Raw genomic sequence first — 27878 nt, 5'->3', positions numbered from 1 at the left:
TTGTTTGATGAAACTTCCGATCTTGTTTCTTGAACAAATCAGTCCTACTTTAAATGTCCTTATTTAAAGTGAATAAAATAAAAAGTGAAAAATATTGCATCCCCCCAAAAGAAGAATACAGACACTAAAAATTAAGTATAATTGACGCTAACACAAGTAGTTAAGCTCTGTGGCTAATATGAATCTAAATCCCTATGAGTTCAGACGAACTTTCATCCAGAAACTTTCCTTAAGTCATTAAAAAGACATTGGTACTCAAGAGTCCAGACTTTGCAGTCAGGCAAACGTTACTCTGAATCTTTGTTCTCCAGCCTAATGGTTTTGTCACGTTGAGCAAATCACTTGACTTTTCTCAGTTCTCTCATCTATGAAACTGGATTCAATAGTATTTTAGGGCCATGGGGTTTAAATGACAATGAATTCAGAACATTGGGGCACACTGTTAAGAGGTTAAAAGCAAGGTGACTGTATAAAAGAGGCATTCAAGGTAAAAAAAAAATGAAACCAAATATAAATTAATAAAATTATCCAAAACTTAGGGCAAAAGTTAGGGGAAAAAAATCATGTGTCTTTTCAACGTCATATAAGGACATTGTTTAACAGGCCCACCCAAGAAACATTTAGCTCTATGGGTACCTGTGTCTGGCACTGACACTTACTATTAGCAGGAGCCCAGGGTACAGAAGATGACCTCTGAACCTGTAGATTTTTGTTCAGCACATATGTACATGTTCAGTAGAAAAGATAACACCAAAGGTGAAGAGATTTTTGCTTTATAGGACATTTACCAGTTTTAAATCTAACCTAAATTTGTATTTTAATATTCTTAAGGTCTATAAATATCCAGTTCTTCAAATAGTCTTTTGTCATCTTGTTTACACTGTTACCATCTTGTTGTTTATCTCGTTATGGAGTTAAATAAATTCGACACACATTCAGTCTATATTTGCATGAGTGTTTTGTTTTTAACTTTATGATAATTATATTTGTATGAGTCATGTTTTTAACTTTTTAAAAATAATAGCAAAGAGTAGCCGACAGTTCTGTAGGGCCATTATGTGCTATATCCTAAACTCCACAGTTACACATTCAAGGTATTATTATTCAATTTATGTTTGTTAAATTTATTCTTATAAGATAGGACCTGTATCTGCATTTTAGAAGCACAGTAATTATTGTATCCAAGTTAACATAGATACTAAGGGACAGGGTTAATATATAAACACAGGCACTCCATCATACATTAGTGGTTTTGTCCACTGTGCTATATGATATATACTGGAATTGAAATAAAGAAAACACACAAAAATCAGAAGCTCTAGGTCAATAGAGAATGAAAATATAAACAGTTGGGAGTATGGGCAAGATACAAGGTTTAATTCTATAAAGGCTAAAGATATTATAATTCTAAATGGCCTCATCTGAGTGTTAAGAAGGCACACCTGAAATGTTCAGAATTCCACTATATGATAACATTAATCACCAAAAACACAATTTCCCTTTTCCAGTTCTGTTTTTATGCCATTTGATCGTCTGTGAAGACTTGCTCACATGGAATTAACACTCTAATATTAGTGCAAATGTTAAACTGTTATTTCTAACAGTGACTAAGTAGTAGCAAATCTAATAAGAATGTCAACTTTTATGTCAGACAAACCTGGGATTGAATCCTCAATTAGCTATATTCTAATGGTGTGATCTCAGTTTTGATATAATTAAAATCAGGAATATCATACTATAATATTTTCTTAAGAATCTGGGATGATTAAAGGGATGATATCCTCATAAAAGTCCTAGTAGAGTGTCAGGACCATGATAAACACTTAACAGCTGTCAAATATTATAATTATCTACAATAAAAACTACCACTAATCCTATTTACCAAGTACCTGTTACACTCCTTACGCTATACTAAAGCTTCAGGAAGCTAAGTGAACAATTCAGCTTCACAGATAGAAAGATTCAGGACTGGCATTTAAAGCAGTTTGATTCTAGAGCCAATTACATTAATGACTATTCCTTGATGCCTTTTACCACTTAATAAGTCATACACATTACAAATCAGCCTTATAAAAATTGGTTTCTTTATAAATAAATTTTCAAGATTGATCTCCATAAATGACTCAATGAAATAAATCAAGATTTGAGCCCTATGAGGCCTACATTTAGGACCCAGCAATGATTTTAACATAGGGGAGTTTCTCCCCAAGAGCTGGCACTATTAACATGCATTCTACTGAAGAAAGTTAGGAAATCTAATATTTTTTTTTGTATTTTGAAAAATGCATAGCATACAGTGTTAAACCAAACAAAGCAGAGTAAAAATGTCAAACAGAATGTGATCTTAACCATGCTAATGCTTAGAATAAAGACTGGAAGGAAATACCCAGAACGTCAACAGTGGCTGCGGCATATTTCTCCCTACTTGCCTGCTGGAATGCTACCTTTCCTTTCCAACCCTCTTCTATACCATATTTGCTTTGAACATATTTATAAATTTTTCAAGGCGGCCAGATGTGGTGGTTCACATCTGTAATCCCAGCACTTTGGGAGCCCAAGGCAGGTGGATCACAAGGTCAGGAGCTCCACATCAATCTGGTCAACATAGTGAAACCCTGTCTGTACTAAAAAAATACAAAAATTAGCCAGACATGGTAGCATGTGCCCGTAATCCTAGCTACTCAGGAGGCTGAGGCAACAGAATCCCTTGAACCTAGGAGTCACAGGGTGCAGTGAGCTGAGATCATGCCATTGCACTACAGCCTGGGCAATAGAGAGAGAGACTATGTCTCAGAAAAAAAAAAAAAAAAAATTCAAGGCTTATCTTCAGTGAAAACTGTCCTAAAAGCAGCTGTCCTTCACAGAGTCTCAACCCTAGGGACTTTATGACTCTTCACTATATACTGTTCCTGTTTCTACTGAAGCACTTTCATATGAAATACCTTCTAGTCTTTCCCCATTAGACTAGAAGGTCTTTGAGAACAAAACTCTATCTTACTCATGATTATATTTGCAAATAAGAAATGTTTGGTGAGTGAATGAATAAATGATAAAGTCCATTCTAAGTAGCAAGCAATTGTCTTACAAGTGAACTTCTTGCAAATGCCCTATTTGCTGGACAGGCAGAATCTGAAAAAAAGCGGGGAAATGAACACATAACCAAAAACATGAATGCGCTATATCTGATATCCTTAAAAATTACTGCTATACTGACAGGTCTAGAACAACATAGGCTTATAACAACATAGATTCTTAATATAACGTGTATGTATCTTTATGGACCCAAGAGACAGAATTAGTACACACATGTTTGTCCCCTTGTTTGCATGCTAAGTAATGCATACGTTGCTTATTTTCTCTGAACCTTGAATGGGAAACGTGTTTTTAACAGATTTAATCAATACACTAACCTACATTAAAAGCATAAATAAACCCACACAACAAATAAAAAGCAAAAGGCCAATCAATAGCCAACACTGCAGCTTAACAGCCACTTCTGCAGAAAACTGTCTGAAAAAGGCGCTTTAAACTCCACTATCTGCACGACCCACAGCTGCCTGCTATTGATTTGTTGCAAGCAAAGAACATCTATTATCACATGCCACTGTGAACCTAGCAATTTCTCCAACAGGCAGTCCACAATGTATGACGAGCAGTATAGCACAGGGTTGCTGGCTCCTGAGGGTGGGCTGAGGACCCATGTTCATTCCCTTTGCTTCACCCCACAAAGCCATGATGAGCACCCACTTCCTAAACCCAGGAACTTGATGTGTGTTAAGGACTCATGTGCCAAAGACAGTCCTATATGTGCTTCTCCAGGGCACAAGAAGCAACAACCAGACCCCCAAATCATATGCCACTCAATTGTCATGTACATGATAAAAGGCAACAATGTTGTTAAGGTTAGGTATGAGACGTTTAAAACTGCTATTTTCATAAAGTCCATAAAAATGACAACCCTTCTGTACACGTGTGAGTGCATGAAGGAGGGTTCTATTCTACACATTTTTTGATGTTATGAAAGAGAGAAGCACTCAACAGCAGGCTGACAATGACAGTGGCATGACCACATAAGACGGGAAGGAGATTCTGGATTTGCCTGGGTGCTGCAATGGCTACAACGTGCTAGAATTTCCCAGGCTCTCAGTCCTGATTTAAAATACTAATAAGAACCCAGTATCAAAAAAGAATATCCCTATAAGGCCATTTGGAAGGTTCCATTTCTTTTGCTGTTCCTAAAATGTAGCCCAAGACAGCTTTCATTAAGTCGATTTTCAGGTGGTGCTCACCCTCTGAATAGCCAACTCCTTCAATTATAAATGTTTCACAAGAACTGAAAGTTATCTTGGAGGATGTTACTTATATATTCTCCCATAGATCGTCCTGATTTCTACATTAACTCAAAATTTCTTCTGGGATGATTAGATTGCAGAATCAAAACAGCCCTAAAAGCCAATGTAAAAGAAAATCCCCATGACTTTACCATTACATAAAATTGTGGAAGGTCATATCTAAAACTATGTAAGACAATTAGCAAATCAATTACACTTGGATTTCCAATCAGGATTTTTGTTTCCTAACCCCATACGAGTCACTCTTATACAAGACAATCAGCTCTAAAGAATATCGGCTTTGCATAGCTATAAGATTGATACTGAAATTCACCCCACTGCCTCCATCAACCCACCAGATTCTCACAAAGAATAAATAAATAAAGTGAAAAATCCAGGCTTGGTCTACTCACACTAACAGAGTATACTAAGTTTTAAAATGTATGCTCTAGTTATGGAGGCAACATCTAGGTAACAGCATATTAAAATTGTCAGGCAAACATATTTGGTAAATAGGCAAGAAAAATACAAAGGTCATAAGTAAAAGAGCAAATGCTAAAAAAAGGAATACCCTAAAATACAGACATTTTTAGAGCCTTACAAGTCATGCCTAGATATAATTAACTATGTTACACATGATGAATTAAGTAACTTATTTTGGAAAATGTAAGACCTAGCTATTTCCCTGTTGAATAAATTTCAGTCTTTGGATACGAAGTAATAAACTGAGGTGTTTTCATGTTCATTAATTGAGGATCAATCTGTTGCCCTGAGAAACAGCTCCTGGAAAATGAGATATCCATAACCTTCCTTTTCCCCTACAAAATGCCTTTTGCAATTAAATTTCATCTCTAACCTATTTGCATATCCTATGATAGCATTTAAATGGATAAAATTTACTTGAGATATATGCAACATTCTATAGAACATTCTCTTTGCAGGAATTAATTAGGTAAAGGCCAGGTTTCCTTGATGGCATTACACTTTTAATGCCATGACCCATTTCTGTTATTTAGGTCAAAGACAGGTCACTTGTGGCAGGCATGTTACCAAAGCAATTGCTAATGACCTCAGTGCTCTTCCATATAAGAACCACTCTCTGATTTCCACTATATTCCTTCTCATTATCATTCTTCCTCCTCCATGAATTTATCTCTTCTTTCTTTGTAATTTCCCCCACCACTTTTGCTAATGATAAGCATGAGCCTATTGGCTCAAGTCTGCTGGTGACAATGAAGATTAACACTTGACTAATGTTACCATTACATTAATGTACAGGCTACACCCCCCAAAAATTTATCAACAAAGGTAAGCACACAGAATATCATATAGGTAACTTCATTTTGAAGATGTTTGTTAAAGAAATAACCAATCATAACTCTAAAGGTCAAGGCTGATATAGAAAATAATGCCCTATAATTTTTGAGACTGTTTTTTCCTAGGTAGAACATACTGGCTTTGATTCTAGTTCCAAAAGGGAAGGTCTTCCAAATACCTTGAATACCAATTACTAGAAACAGAAACACCTATATAATAATTTTAAGCAACCTACCATTCTGCTATATTTGGTTGGGTTTCATTAAAAGTTTATCATCAAACTTTACAGTCACATCCTATATGTCTTAACTCTCTATATTTATCACATTCCACAATTAAGATGTACACTTCATCATTTCCATATGTCTATCCAATCACAGAAGCCTTTGTCCAATCTCCAGGTGGGGGACTAGGCTTCTGTTAGAAACTCAGGTTCCCAAGTTCACTACAACAAAAAGGTACAACTGCATTGTTACAGAATAAAATTCAAAATGTATGGCCGTGCACAGTGGCTCACACCTGCAATCCCAGCACTTCGGGAGGCTGAGGCAGGTGGATCATGAGGTTAGGAGATCAAGACCATGCTGGCCAACATGGTGAAACCCCATCTCTACTTAAAAATAAAAATAATTAGTTGGACGTAGTGGTGCATGCCTGTAATCCCAGCTACTCGGGAGCCTGAAGCAGGAGACTCACTTGAACCAGGGAGTCAGAGGTTGCGAAGTTGCTGTGAGCCAAGATTGTGCCACTGCACTCCAGCCTGGTGACAGAGACTCTGTCTCAACAACAACAAAAAATGTATTGCCTTCAACCTAGATTTATTAGAAATATTTTTGAACTATGAGAAGCTCTTACCACAAACAAAAGCTGTAATTTTCCCAATTTAAGTCCCAGTGTTTCATTATATCCCAACAAATTGCCCAAGTCAGACAATGTGATACTCCCCATCTCAGACTGAGACACAATCTGCTCTTGATAAAACTGCAGAAAGCTATAAAGAATCCATCATGATTTTTGCCAGAAAATAATGCCTGGCACTGGGTGACAGACAGGAACTTGTCAAAGATAGAGAAAGACATACATACCTTCTGAAGATCGTGCATATTCACGCCAGTTAGGAAAACTTACCTTTATACCTTTTCTGTGTAGAGAGTATCTTCCTGACCATTTTCTACCCAGAGTGGGATGTATGTGTGACAAGAAATAAATTTGTGAGGATAAAGAAGCATTATGCCACCACTTAGAGAAAAAAGCCTTTCTAGCGAGTGCTATACAGACAAATTGGAGGGAAAAAAATGGCATGTAGTACAATTTCTCAGGTTCTCTGGCTGGGTTTATAACTACCTGTTTCAGAGTGAAAGAGTATTTCCAAATCATAAATATGGAAACATGACTTTCAGTAATACCAAAAGACTTGGTAAGAGCAATCTTAGGCCCAAACTTTCTGCAGACATCATATTCACATGACAGAGACAGAGGCATATGTTTATGTAATTGGATGAATGGGTATTACATAACTTCCTCTCTATATTGCCAACTTCTCCACTTGTTTCTCCTCAGTGTACTTAAGAGAATGAAATAGCATATGGAGCCAAAACGACTGAGAAAAATGGGAAAAAGAACAACAGACAACTCTACACATATAAAAAGTTGAGAAATAAGGAATCAAGGAAAACCACATAGACCTGGGGGGCAGAGCATTGTAATTGGCATCTGCTTCCACATGGTTGCACCATAATGTGACTTTACTATTTTCTCAGATAATGTCATGCATCATTTTTCCAAAACCAAGAGGTCAGATGAGTCTGGATTATAAAAGAAAGGCTGCATTTAGAAAGGTTAGCAGGGATTTTTAACAAATCTCTTTGCCACATGTATTCAGAAATTTCAACATCAAGAAAATAACATGAGAGCAAAGTGGAGACACAAGTTACAGATGCCCACAGCATTGAAATGTCTCCACCATCAGTGCTAGAATCATCTTCATGAAGTCAGTCCTGTATTAGAACTAAACCCATGAGCCAAAAGCATCACTACTAGACACAATTAACAATCACAAGACTCTCAAAAACCAAATATACAATATATACATATAAGATATACTCACAAAATAGGAAATACACACATATATGCACACAATACATACAGAATAGCTATGGGTATATATACCAACCAGAGATCCATATATTTAGTAAGAGAGAATCTCTGCCCTATACCTGAAATATGCCCAAGAATGTTTAAGCTTTGCTAATTGTAAAAAAATAAACTCTTGAATGTCTTTGTCATTTGCAAGGCCTAACAAATTCAGAAAACTCAAACTTTTTGAGAAAACAGCTATCCCTTTTAAATATCCTCAAAATTCTAGACAATGCAACACAAGAGAGTCGCAAAATTATTAACCAATTGGAAGTTAAATTCACTAAGATAAAGTGATTTAATTCATGAAGAACTGAACCCCTTACCACAAAAATACTGCCTGAATTGGTTTTGGTACTGTTATTGTTTCTCAGTTGCTATTCTAATCTAAATAAAAAAACACGGGAAGCAAGCAAGTGGGAGAATATTTAGTGTTGTTAAGCAAGACACATCTCTTCGCTCTTCTCATAAGAGCACTAGTCATTCATTTTCCAAGTTCCTGGAGGAGAGAATTACTTATGAATCTTTCAGAAGAGCCATCCTTTTATATACTTTCCCTTAAGAGTCTCCAAATCTCCAACATCTTGCACAATTCCAGTATGAGAGTTTGTTGTACTTACGATCATTGCACTGGTTTCCTGAATAAGAGGTCATAGAACAATCACAGGTGAAGCCCTCCCATTGCTGCATGCAGACCCCCTGGTTGGCACATGAATCTTCCTGGCAAGTGGTACTGGGTCCTAGCAATGCACAAGAAGGTGGGGGGGGGGGAGGAAAAAGGAGAGAGGGAAGAAATATTAAATATTAGTCAAAGAAATCACCTGAATTTACCATTCTCATGCCCCCAAACATTCAAAGACACATCACCAAAATTGTCAACTCAATCTCATGCAACAAAAAGTCAGTATATACAAAAGATGACAGAAATACACACTTAGCCACAAACTATCAACAGTTACACACAGAAGGGAGAGGGCTGAACACACTGTTCTCCTTTGGGTTGACTTTGCAAAATAGCTTCATCTTTACCATTCAAGTAGAAAGATATCTCATTTGGGTTATAGCCTTTTTTATGTAGAATGCTAATGCAAAACAAAAATCATTCCCATGATCCTTATAAATTAAGGTACAATGTTTTTTTAATCCTGAAACCAAAAGTCCCTATGTCTACTTTGTGACATAAAAGATGTTTAATGACATTGATAATGATGAAGAGAAGGAAGAGAAGGAGAAGGAGGAAGATGTAGCAGCCACCATGGATTGATGTTTGTAGGAGACAATACTGAGTGCTAAGCGATGTGTTTACATTACCTCACTGAGTTCTCCAGGTACTCTAAGCAGTAAGTAATTACAATTACCTCCACTTTACAGGTTTTAAGAAACTGAGCTCAAAAAGGCACAATAAGTTACTCAAGGTCATACATTTGGTAAGAGAAGGATGCTGATGTCTGACTTAGGTAAACTAACTCTAAGACCCATGCTCTTGAGTATCAGTGGTTCTCAACGTGTAGTTCTCAGACCACCACCACCTGGGAATGTGAGTGCTGGGAGCTCACCCCAGACCCACTGAATTATAAACTTTTGGGGAGAGGCATAAACCTGTTTTACAGGACATTCTAATGCAGTCTAAAGTTTGAGAGCCATTGCACCGCAGCACATTGCTGCTCTGGGTAGTCTAAAAATGGATTCTCTTAAATGAAGTGCGCATGCACAGGAGCATGCGAAAGAGAGTCATTTGTGATACAGAAAGAAAATATTAGAAGTTGTGTTTCTTTTAATTAATTCCAAATTATTTCTATTTCTGTGCGTCTTTCATATGCTAATAATATACAAGAATACTATTCATGTCTATAACATAAATAAGTCTACCTATTTTGAAGGTATTCTCAAAATCTTTTACTGATATGAGGGGGAATTAATAATATTTTGATGATCTCTCTTTTACAGACTGCCATTAAGCTCTCCCTTTAGGTCAGCCTGGCATTCTTTTCAACCATTCTCTCTGTTTTACTGATATTTTCTGCCTTAACTTTCGGATTAAAGATAAATCCATACCTTCGGGATTATCTGAACTAACAGGAAATATCTTAATATTCAGGAAAACTCCATGAATTTCCCAGAGAATCTCAGCAAAGGGATGAGCCCTTTGACTCACCGAATGTATTAATCAGGAACTAATGCTTAAAAGCACTTGACAGGGTAAAACGTAGAACCATTGCAATAGCAGCATATTTCACAATTTCGAACCTAAGCCTCACAAAAGCAAGAATATTGAAATGAAAGAACACAGGGTCCTAAAGATGCATGTTCAAAAGAGAGGCACGACCACAAAGGCTTCGTCTTCTGGGTGGCAAGACATTTTGTATTTATTCATGAAGGCTGGAAGCAGGACAGGCCATCACTCATAAGACAATGCTATTAGGACATGACATAAGGAAGTTCATAACAATTACTAACACTGGGTTATAGCACGGCTGCTGGGTTTCTGCAGCTCCTATTGGCCATGTGGCTCCCCCATGTAGAGATAAAAGGAGGTACGTGGTCATGTTCTCAGTGGGTCTTAAACTCGAGCATTGTGTTATACAAGTTTTATTAACAATGGTAAATCAGGACAGCTTCTTTCAAAGGATAAAAGCTTCTGAGAAGTCCACAGGGGCTCCCTGGCCAACAGCTCTCACCAGACAATTGGCTAGTAATTCAATTGTACTCAAGAATCAGAAACACATGGAAGGTTTCACTGTAAAAGGCAGCAAAACAGCAAAAACTCTGGGAAAACACAATAATTCTTTGAATATTGATTCAATCTAAAGACAACGGCTTTTCCATGTCTTTCGCCTTCCCTCTAGCTGCCAAATTTTAAACATTTTCTAAGGACCAGCCTCAATGCCTTCTTCAAATGAAACATTAGTCAATAACTTCAAACAATAATTCTCTGACTTCCTTGTGTCTAGAGCAATTATTATCTGCATCATTTATTTTTGCACATAATATTCAACTTAGCACTTTATTATATATTGCACTGTCTTCTGCTTATATAATCCTCTAATTGCTTTACGTTTTTACTATTTTATCATCAAAAGCTTGAAATCTGCTTGCTGTTAGAAATCAAGTAATATTCTCTGGTTAGGTCCTTGTGGCACTAAGTCTACTGTGCAGATGCAGAAACAGTGTTTCCGTAAATGTTGGGGTGATTTGAATTGTGACCACCTTTGATTTGCTATGTCTCATACTTCCAGAACCTGAGTGGAGGAACACGTCTGCACTCAGCAAAGTGAGCAGTCTTTTCAATTTGTCAAAAGTTCATCAGGGATCAAATACAGGGGGAGAGGGTTATAGGTTATTTATCAATTTCACTGAATTTGCTTCACTTGCATTAAGGCGCAAATGCCACGCAGAATGCAATAGTACTGGAAGACTGACTACATTGTAACATCCAAGAATAACAATATTGTCAGTAAAGACTTAATAGAATTTTCAACTTCTCATCAGTCTGGAACTAACCTTGAACCTCCTTTCAAGACTGAGCTCTTAATAGCCCCTGCCTCCTCCCCCAGCCTCATTTGTTATCACATGTCCCTAGCTCACAGTGCTACAGCCCTCTTCCCCTGCTTTTAGTTCCACTCTAACACAATGATTCTCACAGTGTTGCTCCCACACCAGCAGGATCTGTATCTCCTGGAAGCTTCTGAGGAAAGCGCACTTTAAGACCCCACCCAGACCTACCGATTGGGGGCAGAACTGAGGAATTTGAGTTGTAACGAGCCCGCCAGGTGGGTCGGATGCCTGCTTATATTCCTGAACCACTGCCCTAACATTTCAAGCACATCTTCAAGTTTCCTTGTTCTTCTGGCTGGACCCATGGCCTTAATTGTGTTTTCTCCAGATTCATTTTTATTCTCTGAGTTTCAGCTCCAAATGAGCTTTCTTCAAGCTATCCTACTTAAGGAAGTCCCCATCAGCTTTATATTTGCTCTTCATCATGTCTTTCTATTTAACTCATAACAATTATGAGGCTTGTAATTAAATTAAGTTCTTTTTAAATTGAAAGACATTTGTTTATATTTATCAGATACAACGTTATGTTTTAATATATGTTTACAATAAAGAATGGTTAAATCGGGCTAATTAACAAATCAATCATCTCACATACTTAGCACATTTTGTGGTGAAAACATTTAACACCTATTCTTCTAACAATTTTGAAATTTAAAATACATTTTTTGTGACAGTCTCGCTCTGTCACCCAGTAAAATACATTATTGTTTGTGGTAGTCACCATTCTATGCAATAGATTACCAAAGCCTATTCCTCTTGTCTAATAGAAATTTTTTATCCATTGATCAACATCTCTTAGTTTTCCATCCATCCCCTCCCCCAGCCTCTGATCACCACTATTCTATTCTCTACTTCTATGAGTTCAAATTTCTTAGATTCCACATATAAGTGAGATCATGTGGTATTTGTCTTTCTGTGCCTGGCTTATTTCATTTAGCATAATGTCCTCCAGGTTCATCCATGCTATTGCAAATGAGGATTTCCCACTTTTTTTTAAGGCTGAATAAAACCATCTGTTAAGGGGCTAATATCTAAAATATATAAGAAACTCAAACAACTCAAGAGAAAGAAAAAAAAAGCACCCCAATCAAAAAATGAGCAAAGGTATTGCACCATGTACATATATCATGTTTTCTTTATCCACTCATCTGATGATGAACACCCAGGTTCCTTCTAATTCTGAGCTATTGTGAATAATGCTACAGTGAGCACAGGAGTGCAGATACCTCTTTGGTGTACTGCTTTCAATTCTTTTGGATTGAAACCCAGAAGCGGGATTGCTGGATCATATAGTAATTGATTTATTTTTAGTCTTCTGAGGAACCTCTATTCTGTTTTCCATAATAGTTATATCAATTTACATGCCCACCAACAACACACAAGCGTTCCCTTTTCTCCATGACTTTGCCAATACTTTTTTTTTGTCTTTTTGATAATAGCTATTCTAATAGGTGTGAGGTAATATCTCATTGTAGTTTTAATTTGCATTTTCCCAGTGATTAGTGATGTTGAGTATTTTTTCACATATCTGTTGGCCATTTGCGTGTCTTCTTTAAGAAGTGTCTAGTTAGATTCTTTGCTCATTTTCTGATTAGGGTATTTGTTTTTCATTTTTTGATTAGGGTATTTGTTTTTTCCTATTATTGAATTGTTTCTTATATATTTTAGATAATAGCCCCTTATCAGATATATACTTCACAAATATTTTCTCCCAAACTATGGGTTATTTCTTCACTCGATTAATTGTTTTATGTGCAGAAGCTTTTTAGTTCTATGCAATCTCATTTGTTTATGTTGCCTGTGCTTTTGAAGTCATATCCAAGAAATCTTTGCCCAGAAACAACGTCATAGAGTACTTCCTCTATCTATATTTTCTTCTAGTAGTTTTATAATTTCAGGTCTAACATTTAAATATGTAATATATTTTGAGTTGACTTTTGTATATGGTATAAAAAAGGGTCTACTTTTATTTTTCTGATTGTAAATATCCATTTTGTCCAACACCATTTGTTGAAGAGACCATCCTTTCTCCATTATATACTTACGGCACCTTTGTTAAAAAATCAAGTAACAATAATGCCTAGGTTTATTTTGGGGTCTCTATGCTGTTCCAATGGTCAGTGTGTCTGGTTTGTGTCAGTACTATTAAGTTCTTCACTGTCTTACAAATGTTACTGGAGGACTGTAAGCCTCTTAAGGGCAGAAGCCTAGTCTGCCTTAGTTACCTTTGTATCTCTAATTCCTGATATTGTATTTGGTATAGTGTGAGGGCTGTATTCAAAATATTCAAAACATTATTGAATAAAAGAATTAAATAACAAAAAAAGAAAGAAATTAAGCCATTCATTTAAAATTTAAAGCAAAATGGTTCTTGTAACAATTTATCTCTATAATTTATCAATAAGAGCTCACATAAGTAATCTCTTACTTGAAACTGTAAAAACAGTTTTTGTAATAAAATTTATATTATTTTCTTAGGGTGGGTGGGGTGGCGGGATTTAATTGGCCATGTATCCTCTGATTTAACTATTAGTCACATTCAATCTCACCAGATGTTGACAAGACCTCCTTAGTATTCCCAAGCCCAGGTACAGTATGTAATAACTGTTGAATGAATGAGAGTCTGGGTTAGACTCTACAGCAATTTCTGGATGATCATTTTATAAGCTCTTATTCTTACTTCAACCTATTTAAGTATATCCTTTCCTAAACAGAAGCTATTTTATGTCAATGTATTTAATGTATGCATTTCACATAGCAGTGTGTCAAAAAAAAAATTAGAAACAACATGTCTTGGGGGAAAAAAACCAAAAGCTTCAACAGTGCTTCCCACTGAACATCTATTGATAAAAAATAATCTTGTACAAATCAGAAAGAGGATATAACAATAATACAGCTTACATAGCACTTATTATGAGCCAGATGGTATATTAAATCTTTTAAGATATTAATTTATCTTCATAAGCACATAATGAAGCAAATATAATTAAAAGTATTAAAGAATCAGAGAAACAATTCATTTTCTCATAGGAGATATCCATAATTTCAAATTTAAATAATTTTTTTTTTTTGAGACGGAGTTTAGCTCTTGTTACCTAGGCTGGAGTGCAATGGTGTGATCTTGGCTCACTGCAACCTCTGCCTCCTGGGATCAGGCAATTCTCCTGCCTTAGCCTCCTGAGTAGCTGGGATTACAGGCATGCGCCACCATGCCCAGCTAATTTTTTGTATTTTTAGTAGAGATGGGGTTTCACCATGTTGACGAGGATGGTCTCGATCTCTTGACCTCGTGATCCACCCACCTCGGCCTCCCAAAGTGCTGGGATTATAGGCATGAGCCACTGTACCTGGCCCAAATTTAAATAATTTTTAAACTGCTGATTGAATTAAAATGCAAAGATTTCAGAAAAGTAAACTGAGGCACAGAAAAGTTAGGTAATTTTCCCCAAATTCCATAGGTGGAAGTGAGAGGGTGAGGTTTCAAACTAAAGGTTGCTAATTATGCAGCCCACTCACCTAACCTCTTATGGATGTGGGTAACCCAGAGTAAGGAATGTGAATGTGTAGCGTCACTGGACTAGTAAGAGTAACGTAAGGTATTTCTGACCTACAACTGGGAAAAGATGACATCTTGATGTAAAAATTCCTTTACATTTTCGTTTTTCTACAAGAAAATTTTCAAATACCATTTCAATTCAATTAAAAATAAACAGGAAGATATACTTTTGTACAATTTTATGAACAGAAATCTGTATCAAATATATATGTTTATAAGCATAAGAGACAATCCTAGGGACTTAATAATCATAATTTTTCCTAAAACACTCTTCCAAATCAACATATAATTCCAGACATTCTAAAATAGCACAAATGTTTATAATTACATATTTATGAAGTCTTTATCATGATCATTATTAATTATTAATATCTTAAAACATCGAAAGGCCTTAGGAAGCTCCTGTATAAGAATGGTATAAATTACTTTTGGTCTTGATGTGTGATTAACTCTCACTAAAATAGTGACATATTCTTTTGATAAAAGATGGTGACTTTCTTTGTATACTACAGAAAGTGACAAGACAACAGAAAAGTGTCTGGAAATACTAAATAAGATGTCAATGGCATTAGTACTTTGGTTTCTAATTTCTATCTCTGCTTTTAGTTCGCTTAAAAACATGGAATTTCATCTCATTCTCTTATTTCTCAGATAACTGTGACAGCTGCCACACATTTCCTATCATTTTTCTTGAATGTTAAGAATTGTTCTTCTCATTAAGAATTGTCCCGTACAATCATTTTATGCCTGCTACCTCTCAAATCCACCTTTGCAGCAAATATACACTGATTTAGTCAATTCCTCTTCATGTCCTAGAAAATAAAAAGGTGACAGAGTGCCCTTGATTATTTGTAGGTCCTTGAAATATAATTTTTTTCCTAAAGCTCACAACACTAGCATAAGAAGGCACTTTCCCTCTGTTATTTCTGTCTCTTATTATTTTCCATAAAAAAATCATTTTGAAGAACTTACATTACATCAGCTACTATATTTTATAACACAAAATAAAATGAAGAATATGATACAATCTTTAGCTTGGGAGAAAATGAGGCTGAGGACAATATTCAGTATTGTTGGGGATTTAACAACAGTAAAGACAGTTGGGGAATTAAAAGTTTCTTTACCTACTAAAGGTGTTTGGATAATTCTAACTCTGTTCTAAAATGCCTTTAAAGAATCTTGAGATTTCCAAGGCATCTGAACCCAATACATTGATTGACTTTCCCAAATTTGCCAGCCCTTAGCACCCAGATCCAATGGATCCTGAATCCCTTAACTACCTGTTCACCATCTGGGCAGAGGGGTACCTTATATTTCTCGGGGAAAAAAAGCCATTAAACTGCAGAAATAAAACCTGTTAAGAGAAGCTATAATTAAAAGTGGAATAGGAATATTCTAATTAATCACCTAATACAATAAAGACTTATTTTCTTATTTCTCATCGTTTATGTCATCTGCCTCACAACCAACAGGTCAATCTGAATATTTCTTTTATAGATCTTCAGTTCCCTTCTTCCATGAATAGGACTTCAGGGAATCTTTCAGGGAATCACCTAATATAGGAAGATACACAGGCATAGCTGCACTTATGCCTGTGCATCAGGGACTGGGTACTAGGAACACTAGGATACTGCAGATGGGATAAACAGCACCCTCACTGGAGAAGTTAAAAATTCTAAAGAAGAAACAAAACACTACACACAAGAACAAGAAGACTTCAGCTGTTGACTCACCTAGACTCCTTTCTTCACTTCTTATACCTCATTGTTATATTTTCTTCCGAACGCATTTCTGTCTATGCTTCAGACTACCTCATTTCCTTGTCATCTGTCTTCACCACCCTTCATACTTCATGGTAATTAGGACTATCTGTACTCACAGGTTATAGCTGAAAAAGCCAGCTTGTGAGTAATAGTCCATCTCCCAGTCTTAGGAGACAAAAAAACCTCAAACTTTTCCTATAAAACAGGGAAAAGAATAAGATGACCCAAAATCATGAAAAAGAACAGCAGCTCCTGCCACAAATGAAGAGGCTGTCAAGTCATTACAAGAATGGAAGAAAGTCTGTGCAAATGGAGTAATAATGTTAAAACCATACTGATGACCAGACTGCTTCCACTAAAGGAAAAATCAAGATATTTCAAACTACTGGTCCGTAAAACTTTATCTACTTTTTGGTAAACAATTTACTTTCAGCATGAAAATCAACACTCATTTCTCCCTACAAGCCGTTATTCCTTCGGATGAGAACTTTCAGATTATTTTGCCATGTATGGATTCTCTCTGCGGCTTCAAAATCTATATAGCTCTTACCGTGGGGAATAGTAAAGGCAGGGAGGAGATGTGGTCGTCTGGCTTAATCTGCTAAATCTGGTCGGAAGGAGCTTCGCCCTCCTGGGTGTCTTGTATTGCAAATCAAATCCTGCCCTCTTCTCTTTCCCTTCCCTTTACAGAGTAATATATAGTGGATCTTTGTTGACAATTAAACATAATGGCCAAAAACAACAATATTGCCACCAGGGCCCTATATGCTTTGAAATTAAAAGTTATCGTAAAGCTTCCTCTGACTTTGTCTTAATTAGTGTATATTATTTTATTTAATTTTAATATATTTTAAAGTATATGTGACTCTGCTAAGAGGTGATAAAGAAAAACAAAGTTATGGTAAAACAGTGAGAGAGTCTTGGCTTTATCGGGGGACGTCTTCTGGAGAGACAGACATTTGTACTGGTTAGCTACATGGCGTATAACAAGTAAGTCACAGCGAAGTCAATGATCATTTTAGATGAAAAGTAATTTTTTTGAAAGTTACCTTTGCCTTAACCACTTCTAACAATTTGGGCTGATTGCAAACTCTACAGAGGTCATGAGGCTCAGTCTCCTGCCTGACAATCAACCAAAATACACCTAAAATGCTTGTTCCTCCTTTGTTATTCCGAGTCATAGCAGCCTGGCACCATAGGACCAGTGAGCCGTTACTACTTTGTAAGATGCCTCTTTGAATAGTAGAAGAACCAGTTTCTGCAATAGATATTCACTAACATCTTGCATGCAGGTGTCTTATAGGGTATCCAGGATTAAAATGACAGATCATCTTCTTCCCCAAGAGTACTTTTTCCCTGAGATCACAAAACAGGAAATTAAAGAGCTCAATCAATATCCCCAGTAGAAAATAGAAATTTCTGAAACATTTTAATGACATTAATGTCTCCCAAGTGCCTAGAGATATTTCTTTAAAACTAGTTAAGAGAAAATGACACTCTCTTTCATAAAGCCCAAGCACTTATATGTCCTGCTCTAGGAAATGACCTCCCTGACCCAGAAAATAAATTAAGGGATCAATTGGCCTTTTTTTCCTTCCAAGTTCTTCCTTCTATCTATGGTGAATAAATTAACAGGAGCCAACCCCTCCATGGCAACTACTTGGAGGTATTAATCATTTCCAGAGTAAATGAATGTGTTTGTGGGTAGTCACAGTATTGGATGCTGTCAAACCTCTTTGATACCCCCCAAAATGGAATCATGTTTCTAGCCCCATGAGGTATCCTCTTGATAGCTGTTTTGCATGCATTCATCTAGGTTATCTGTCACCCTTTCAGAAGAACACAGGGTTCAGCCACCTCCCCACAATTGCTGCTGTCCAAGAGGTGTGACAGCTTGAAGATCTCTAAAGAAAAGATACCAAGGGTTACACAGGGCATCTTTCAGTCCAAAGTGGTAATGGGAACAAGAACCTTCTCTACCTTGCAGGTCAGCTTTGGTCAACGCAACTTTGTTAGCAAAAGAACAGAAAAAGCGAAAACAATAACCAGAGGTTAGTAAGAGGTAGAATAAACCAGGATAACAATACAGAAATGAAAATGCAATCTGCATAACCAGCATCACTCAGACAGACAATTGAAATGCTCTACAGATTCACCAGAGACAGCAAAGATGGGATTGGGGGGCAGGGCAGAGGGGGACAGGCAGACCAGGGGCAGAGCTGGCCTCCTTCGAGCCAAGTCAGCAGAGCAGGGCAGGGGTGCATCAGACTGGACACAGCACAAGCAACGGGCAACAAGAGGCTTCTCACATCCACACAGCCAACCCCAAGGCATATGGTCCAGAAATAAGGGGAGTGCATGGTCAGACTGAAAGACACGTGTGTGCAATCAGATGGAGCCCACGGAAATAATTCTAAACATTAGGAGTTGAACCCTCTTGCAAATGCCGTAGGAATATCACACTAGAATTAGACATTTGGATCATGATGATTTGGGAACACTAAAAAGCTCAATTTGTTTAATTTAAAAAATATATCCAAACCCAAATAGTTGTGGGCAAAAGGGTACCAGACTAATGCAATTTTTTTTTGCTCGTGTCAGTTTCAAACAAAGCACGTGTGTTTCTCTCAGATGTTTATCATCTGCAATTGTGAAATCCCATTTCGAGCTGATCATGCTTTGGCTTTTGCAGCAAAGCTGGCCTCAATATTGGAAGATATGTATACCAGACAAATATTAAATCAGGTATGATTTTTTTTCCAACCCCTAGCTTAAATTGAGAGGTAGCAAGTTACAGCTAAATGTTGGCCAGAAATTGTACTTAGTATCTAAATTATATACTTTGCATCTATCAGAGACATAAAATAAAAAACCAGTTTTAAGACTTTTTCTTTTTTGCTAGTAATACTTGAGAGCCAAAGAGTAGTAAATTAGTATGCTTTTAAATAATTTTGCCAGCACTTTGGAAGGCCAAGGCAGGCGAGATCACCTGAGGTCAAGAGTTCAAGACCTGCCTGGCCAACATGGTGAAACCCCATCTCTATTAAAAACATGAAAATTAGCCAGGTATGGTGGTGGGCACCTGTAGTCTCAGTTACTCAGGAGACTGAGGCAGGAGAATTGCTTGAAGCCGGGAGGTGGAGGTTGCATGAGCTGAGATCACGCCACTGCACTCTAGCCTGGGCGACAAGAGCAAAACTCCATCTCAAATAGTAAGTAAATAAATAAAATTAAATAAGTTTAGACTCTTCTGCCTTTTATTTTATCTGCTGTCATGGGTCTGATATAAAAGGGAAGGTAATACATTTACTACCTGGGAATCTTAAAGTGTCATTGTCAATGACTTTGAAAAAAATTTATATTAAATGTAGATAGACATAAATATTTGTCTATTTCTGTGTGTGTATGTGTGTGTGTGTGTGTGTGTATCAGTATATTCTAGATTTGCTAGAATAAAACATATCTTGAAGAATTCTGGGCTTAGTTTTTAGTTATAAAACTTCATCCCCTACTTTTTTACTACTCTATACAAAAGAAATGATACATTAAGAAATGTGTTCTGTTTTCTGTGGTCCTCATACTACCTAATGCTCAAAGGCCTTCTTGAGGCTCTCATGCTCTACACAAGAGATTCAGCATAAAAATGCCTTTTTGCAGTATCTCCAAGGTTTTGTGCTCTCCCTTTACCTTCCCACCATCTTACACAGAACCCTAAAATGCTCCTGGGATCTCCTACAAGGGCTTATTCACAGTGGCACGAACTTCCAATGACGGTAATTTATGCCGGAACCCACTTTTGGCCATTTTTCCTGGCCACTTAGGCTAATTATCCAAGTCATTTGTGTACAATCAACAAGGACTTTCTTCCCTCAGCACTCACCCTCTACTTTATCCCACCCAGCATGGGGCGGGGGGTAGACATAATAATGCTCAGTGGGTAACCATTGTAATTATCTCCATGGCAATAGAGTGCAGTGCTATTAGGCCCATGGGACTCACCATAGATTCAGATGGTAGAGCCATCAAGCCATAATATCCGGCTTTGAACAATCAACCACACTCAGAGGAAGGTCAGAACCCTCTGTAATGCACGTGATGAGCAATGCCAAACTGCATACAGAGCTGTAGGTAGGGAGAGGGGCATTTTCCCCAATGCGTTATGTAATTCCTTTTTGCTGATGCTCTTACTACTTCTCTTCAAAATCTCTTAAGTGAGGTCATTCCCCCTCTGTATTATACATTCTAGTACACTTTTATAAAGCTTAGTTTAGACCTCCTTTTAATCCGGTATTGTAGCTTTATGTCTTTACACCTTATGTTTCTTTTCTATATACCTTTGCTACCAACACAGTGGCCATTGATGTGCGTACTAAGTACTTTAAATGCATGTAGCCTGAGTTGAGGTGTGCCGCAAGCATAAAATGCACACTCAAGTCTAGAGTCTTAATATGAGAAAAGTGTAACATATTGGCAATTTTATCTCAATTACATTCTGAAATGATAATATTTTAGATCTACGTAGTTAAGTTGAATAAAATACAAAATTAAAAGAAATTTGGCCTATTACTTTATACTTTTTTTAAAAGGTAGCTACTAGGAAATTTATAATTACATGTGTTACAACATGTATCTATTGGGCAACATTACTATAGAGTTAAACGGATGATTCCTATTAACTTTTAAATATGAGGAACTAATAGCATGATTTAAAACTATGTAACATTTGACCAGTATCTTATGCTTTTTAATATGTGTTCTTATATTGTGATTTAACTTCATGTGATTAATTATTCCAAGATAACTGGAATTACTACCATTCCACAGTCTTCTAACCTAATGTATTCAGTTTAATTCCAAATGCCACACCTATCCCAGGGTTGCCTTTTAATACATGAAAGAACTAAAAGCAAGCCAAAGAGACAAAAATTCCTGATTAAATGAAATTGTTCATTTCTAGGAGCAAGTGGCTACTTTAGGGGCTTAGTGATTCCCAACCTCCTGTTCCTTCATACATTCACACACACACACACACACACACTACATACTACACATACCATATGTGGCCAAGAAAATTTAAGAAATATTTCTGGATAAGGGAAAAATGGAGTGGGTTATAGGAATGAACATTCCTATTACTAGTGTAAAATATAAAACTAACTCTTAGGCAAAGGGGAACAATTTCCATAACTCCAACTCAGCCTGATAAGCTGATGGGAAGCTTTTATAATGGTGTGCTTTACAACGGCCAGTGAACCCAGATGGAAGCCGTTTAAGAGCAGAAGCGATACATGAAGTTGAACACAGAAGACAAATGAATAGATTTGATGTGGTAAATTAACAACTGATACAAGAAAACACAATATATTGCACAAACAAAGAACCATAAGGCTCAACCAAAAGGCTCAACAACAACAACAACAACAAAAAAAAAAAAAACGAGAGAAAATAATTACATAGATCCTTGGTCAGGTGAATTTGCTTTTCAAGTTAGCTAAGAGTCACCTTTTCAGCCAACCCAAGGCTACTAGGGAAGGCTGAATGTGTTCACTGCTGCCATCTGCTGGTTAAAACTAGATTGTTTGCATTGCAAAGAATTGTTAGATTCAGGAAGACCTGTAAACTTCATTTAACATCTCAAGAGACAGTGGATCATCTACAGGAACAGGCTGAGCATGGTTTGTTGTGCTGCATGGGTAGGCATGCAGTATTACTAGATGTCTTACATAAAATAATATTTTTAACAATCATCCTACCATTTATCAAGTACCTACTACGTATCAGGCATTTTATGTGTATTTCTGATTTCCTTATATCCAAGGTAAGTTTTATTGCCCTGGATATAGCTACAGGTAAGGAAGATATAGCTTAGAGAGGTTATATCACCTTCCAAACATCACATAGCTAACAAGAGCTACTACCTGGGGCTGAATCCAGGTCTTTCTGGATTCAGAAATCCACAATGTTCCATTATACCACACTAAAAAACTGCCTGACAATGCCTGCTATCTCATAAGTACTTAATAAATGTTAGCTCCCTTCCATCATCATGGCATTTGGACATCGTTTTCCTATCACCTGCTAGATTTTCATCAAATAATGCAGTCACTATCAGACAAAATAAGAAACATTTTATTAACAGTGACATCTACATAAAATCTCTGGTTTTCCCCTCATCATGTATCAAAGTGCAAATAAAAGTCTCCAGTGCCCTTTCAGCCATTCTGGAAGCCAAGGTACACATTGGAAGAAGCCTGATGTCAATGCCAGGGAAGCTGGTTTTGTTTTTTAATCGGCAAGTATGTGATACTCAGAAAATATCTGCCAACATGCATTCCTGGAGCCTGCGGCACACGTCTCGACATACTAAACCAGTGACAAGAGGACACCAATGTGATGCAATGTCATGTGGAAAATGAGAATGAGACACGACTGGTCAACTGAGGAAGGAGGCACTGGCAGAGGCAGCAAAGAGGCTTGGTTCTTGCAACAAGGCTGTAGCTTAACGAGAGGAAAAATAGGTTGTACCTTCACAGCCACGCTCGATCTGCCCACTCCGATGAAGAGCGTCATTGATGAGGTCTGGCAGGCGTCCATTCAAGTCCACTGATGCCAGACAGCCCTGAAAGCCATCTCGAGAGGCCACAAGCTTTGGGAGATTACTATACATGCCTTGAGCCAGACCAGCCATGTAGAGATCACCTGGAAAGGAAAGTAAGAAGCAAAAGAGAATGAGTAAAGGATGTGGTGACTGTGTCAACTAGAGCTGATACACTTCAGATAATTCATCAGATAAGGGATAAAGTAGCTGAGGCTGGCGGGGGGTGGGGAACAACATATATAAGCACCAGAGCTTCTATCCTGCAAAAAAATGAGACCAATATTTCTTATGTGCTATTCATTATATATCCATCATCATCAAAATTTAATCATTATAGATGGAGTAAAGATTCACAATATTGCCAACAAAGCAAGCATTTATTGAGTGCTTTTTATGTGCCTGTTGCCAAGAACACGCTGAGGGTTTTACAGACATTCCATCAAAGCCTCTAACAACCCATACAGAAACTAACAATTATTACCCTCAACCCATACTCAAACTAACAATTATTACTTTGCAAAAAAAAGTAAATATAAGCTGAACAAGGCTAAGACATTTTAGCAATGACACCAGACATTAAATGATTCAGTTGAAATTCCAAAGCCTACATTCCTTCCTCTGTATCACAGCCCCTCCCACATTTTGACATTTATCGTGTCATCACTCAGCCCCCACATCACGACATTCCCGAAGTTATCAGAGAAAATGAACCACTCTTTGATGGGTTGTCTAAGTAAAAACGGAACAAATTACATTACAGGATAACTCAACATTGTTAAAACAGGATATGCATGATGCATCAAAAATGCATGGCACTCTGAACCTGTGGTTTGCCTCTGGAAACAGTCTATCTATTGTAAGAAAAGCTCTATTAAAAAATAAACTTCTTTGTAAGGTTTACCTTTCAAATCCAGGTTTTTGGCACCATTGATAACCTGAGTGACCACTCTGGTGTCCACTTTGAGGCTGTGAGTGTTACTGTTGTCCCGAGTGATGACAACATTGTGCCACTGGTTGTCATTCAGGGGCCGGTCACTGTTGCCCTTGATCACATTGGGACCATTTCCGAGGTCAAAAACATAGTGTATGTACCTAGGAGAAAAAGAAGAAAAAACCACACCCAACCGTTGGAAACTCCCTGAAGTGGCTTCATGGCTATGTGTGTGTAATTGACACAGGGGGCTTCAAATCCCTCATGCTAGACTGGCATCATGCAGACATAATTTAAATCTGGATATAAGGTTACAAGAATAGTCAGATTTTATTCCATCAGGCTTCACTTTAATTCCATACTTGAGTCCATAACACTACCTAGCAATACTCTCCAGAATCAAAGTAGCACAGGCTGTACACTATAAAACTCTAGGGGCGACTTTTAAATTCACAGTCAACCATGAGTCTGTTTGGGTTTTGGTTTTCCGTTTTGACCATTTTCCAATACATGATAGTAAAATGTCTTGAAGAAAGGGTAGCTCCTAAAACTTGCATATATGGGCTAACGGTAGGATTAAAAATATCTATGTTTCGTTTTTTGGTATAAATTGAGTGGTTGTAGTTAGTAATACTCGAGAATTAGATAAAACACAAACCACCTTCTTTTGCAAAAATAAGCTTTTCTTCTATAGTTTTTAAAGGGCTACATTTCATAGTAAAAAGTCTGCTATTGTTGAGTTAATGGAAGACCTTTAAATTAAATCATGAGCCTCTCTCCTTTTCAGACCTAATAATTTTATGGATCTATTTAATCAAGGAGGACACTAGAATGTGTCAGGAATGGAGGGTAGGGAGTAGAATAGACCATTTATTTTTATGTCCATACGTTACATAGAGCTTCAGCACATTGAAGATATCCAACGTAAGTTGTGATCCCTTCTCTTACCCCTTGACAAGCTCAACGGCGATGAAGTCATTGCCGTCACCACTATTGAAGAGAATGAAGCCATCTGGTGAGGTGGTCTTGAACTGGAAGAAGAGGTGCATGGAGGTATAAGCCTGGAGCGTGGCAAGGCTCAGGTAGCTGCTCTTGGTCTTGAAGGTGACAGGGTCAGCGATGATGTTCCTCAATCCAAAACGAGCCTTCAGCTCACAATAATCAATGTCACCATTTTTGCACAAGTCAATGTAGAGAAGGCCATTAAACATGAGGCTCTGCAGATGGCCAATGAAGCTGGAGGGGACGACGGAGATGTAACGTTTTTCAGTCATGATTCCCGTTTCAATGTTGTGGAACTCCAAACGGGTATGGTCTCCCACCATTGTACCTGTGAACATTGCAAATGAGGTGCAAACCGGAAAAGTTACCATTATTTATCACAGTACCCCTAAGTATATTTTGGGGGTATAACTTGTTTCCACACAGAATATTCAGTTTTCCTGGGTAAGTTCCAGAAAACCAAATATTTAATATGGTAGACACCTTACTTGACCTCAGTCAGGGCACTGGGGACTAGCCTTGCTCAAATTATAGGTCCTGAATCCCACGCTCTCACACAGCTGCTCAGCATGGCTCATGATATAAGGGGAAATGTGAGGTCATGGGTAACTCAGGCTAAAAGATAAAACCATTGGTATTCTCCATTCAGGAAAATAACTGGACAGTAATACATTCTATAAGAAGAAACGTCTTTGTTGCTTTGACCCTTGTAAAGACACAACAAACAAGTCCTGGGCATTCACTACCAAATATTTCTTCTCACAATAACTCACCACTTAGTACTTGTGGGAATGGTTCTATTGCAGAGGATCAGTTGACTTTACCTGCCCAGTGACCGTTACTTTATTTTATAATAACACGTAATTTTTTTTTAGGAAGCTACCCACCTCTCTTGACCTTTCAACCACCTGGACTAGATAAAGTTGACCCTAATCAAGCTGCTCAGTCTGGACCACTCAATGTATTTTATCCCCCTAACTGTCAAAGACTTTGGACTACAGACTTAAAAAGTGGTTATTAAACGTCAGGGTGCATCAGAACCACCTGGAAGGGTTAGGCCCTCAGAGTTTAGAGTTCAAAAGTCTGGGATGAGGCCTGAGAATCTGCATTTCTAACAAGTTCCAAAGTGATTCTCTTGTGGCTGATTTAGGGACCACCTTTAAAACTGGCAACAGCCCAAGCCAGTCCAGCCACACTCAGCTCCAGGGCTCTTGCTGGTACGTTTAGGAAAGAGGCATTCTTTGCAAGCAAGGATAGCTGGAGGGGTAAGAAGAAAGCTTGGAGTTCCTGGAGGCTGTGAGATAATCAGAGGGATCAGAGGACTAGCAACCCAGAGACAATTACAACATGAAGAGACTCAGCACAAATAATATTTGTTCTGTCTTTTGAGGCTCTGTAACAACCCAGAGACAATTACAACATGAAAAGACTCAGCACAAATAATATTTGTTCTGTCTTTTGAGGCTCTGTATCCAGCCAGGCATCTCTGGGCTTTTTCAAACTGTGTGGCAATAGACACCCTTTCATGCTTTAAGCAGCTGAGTTGGGTTTCTGACATTTACAATGGAAATATCTTTAGCCGATACAAACAAACTATTTACAAATTTCATTACTGATTTTCCCTAGAAGTGGTGGGTGACCAGGGCAGAGGGGATAAGGAGGGCTTGAAATAAATAAAAAAGACTGGAAATTTTAATAGCAAAATAAAGAAAAACATCATTAATGTAGCCAGAGTAGAAATTGGCTTCCTCAACACTGATATAAAAAATTATTTTAAACAGAACAAACCATGTTCTACTGCCAAGCATTAGAAGGAAGGGAGGGGGAATTCTTCCTCTCCTTCATTGTTACTTTCTACATTGAAGAAACTCCACTAGCAAGACACTGATAGCATCTCTTTATTTCCTCTTTAGCAACTTTCCTGAAGAAATGACATAATCAGAAATATTAAGATAATCTACAAAGAGAAGCTGTGTGTGCTTAGCTCAGCCCCTGACACCTCCTGATCCTCTTTGCTGGAGCAAGCCGGCTTCAGAAACATCCATCTACTGCATGTATTCACAGAATGGGTGTTACAGGAGCTAGCCTTACTTCCATGAAGGATGCCTGCCCCAGTTCTGAACTACTGCTGAAGTGGGCAATTCTAATTCTGAAGTTCAGTAGGTAAAAGCAATATTAAATATGTGTTATTGCTAATAAAAAAGATATTTGCCTTTCACCTGCATTGCAACTTTTTCTCTACTGGCTCAGAATTTCAGTGACAAAAAAAGGGAGGATTGCATTTTCTTAGGTCTCTTAAACTTGAATATCTTGGAGACTAAACCAGATCACACCCTTAAGTGCTCAATATTGATTTTATCTCTTTGGGAACAAACTCAGACCTAATTTAAAGAATGGGCTGGGGACAGTGGCTCATGCCTGTAATCCCAGCATTTTGGGGTCAAGACAGAAAGATCGTTTGAGGCTATGTGTTCAAGACCAGCCTGGGTACCATAGCAAGACCCAGTCTCTACAAAAATTTAAAAAATATTATTAGCCAAACATGAAGATGTATACCTATAGTGCTAGCTACCTAGCTACTCAGGAGGCTACGGTAGGCGGATCACTGGAGCCCAGGAGTTTGAGGCTGTACTCCAGCCTAGGTAAGAGTCAGACGCTGTCTCTAAAACAATAAAAATTTCTCATATTC

The 27878-nt window shown here is 37.6% G+C and overlaps 1 protein-coding gene across 45 annotated transcripts in view; it reads right to left on the bottom strand.

Moving 5' to 3' along the window:
- The window catches only part of NRXN3 (neurexin 3), a 1708033-nt gene that overhangs the window by 867527 nt on the left and 812628 nt on the right, over positions 1 to 27878 (bottom strand). For 26 of the 45 annotated variants that reach the window (XR_013521429.1, XR_013521430.1, XR_013521431.1 and 23 more), the window contains 5 exons: positions 25136 to 25517; positions 24158 to 24348; positions 23184 to 23357; positions 18639 to 18665; positions 8405 to 8524 (listed from right to left, as the gene is read on the bottom strand). Coding sequence is in view for 41 of the 45 variants with exons in the window: in XM_078335524.1 (XP_078191650.1) it covers positions 8405 to 8524; positions 18639 to 18665; positions 23184 to 23357; positions 24158 to 24348; positions 25136 to 25517 (894 nt within the window). In the remaining 4 variants the exon portion in view is untranslated. The remainder of the gene's footprint in view (positions 1 to 8404; positions 8525 to 18638; positions 18666 to 23183; positions 23358 to 24157; positions 24349 to 25135; positions 25518 to 27878) is intronic. The other 19 variants (XM_078335531.1, XM_078335542.1, XM_078335550.1 and 16 more) reach the window with 1 other exon arrangement.

This window comes from Callithrix jacchus, chromosome 8, assembly GCF_049354715.1.
Source record: "Callithrix jacchus isolate 240 chromosome 8, calJac240_pri, whole genome shotgun sequence".
Taxonomy (NCBI): domain Eukaryota; kingdom Metazoa; phylum Chordata; class Mammalia; order Primates; family Cebidae; genus Callithrix; species Callithrix jacchus.
The sequence above is the reverse complement of the archived record's forward strand: the minus strand, read 5'-3'. Positions and strand labels throughout refer to the sequence as shown.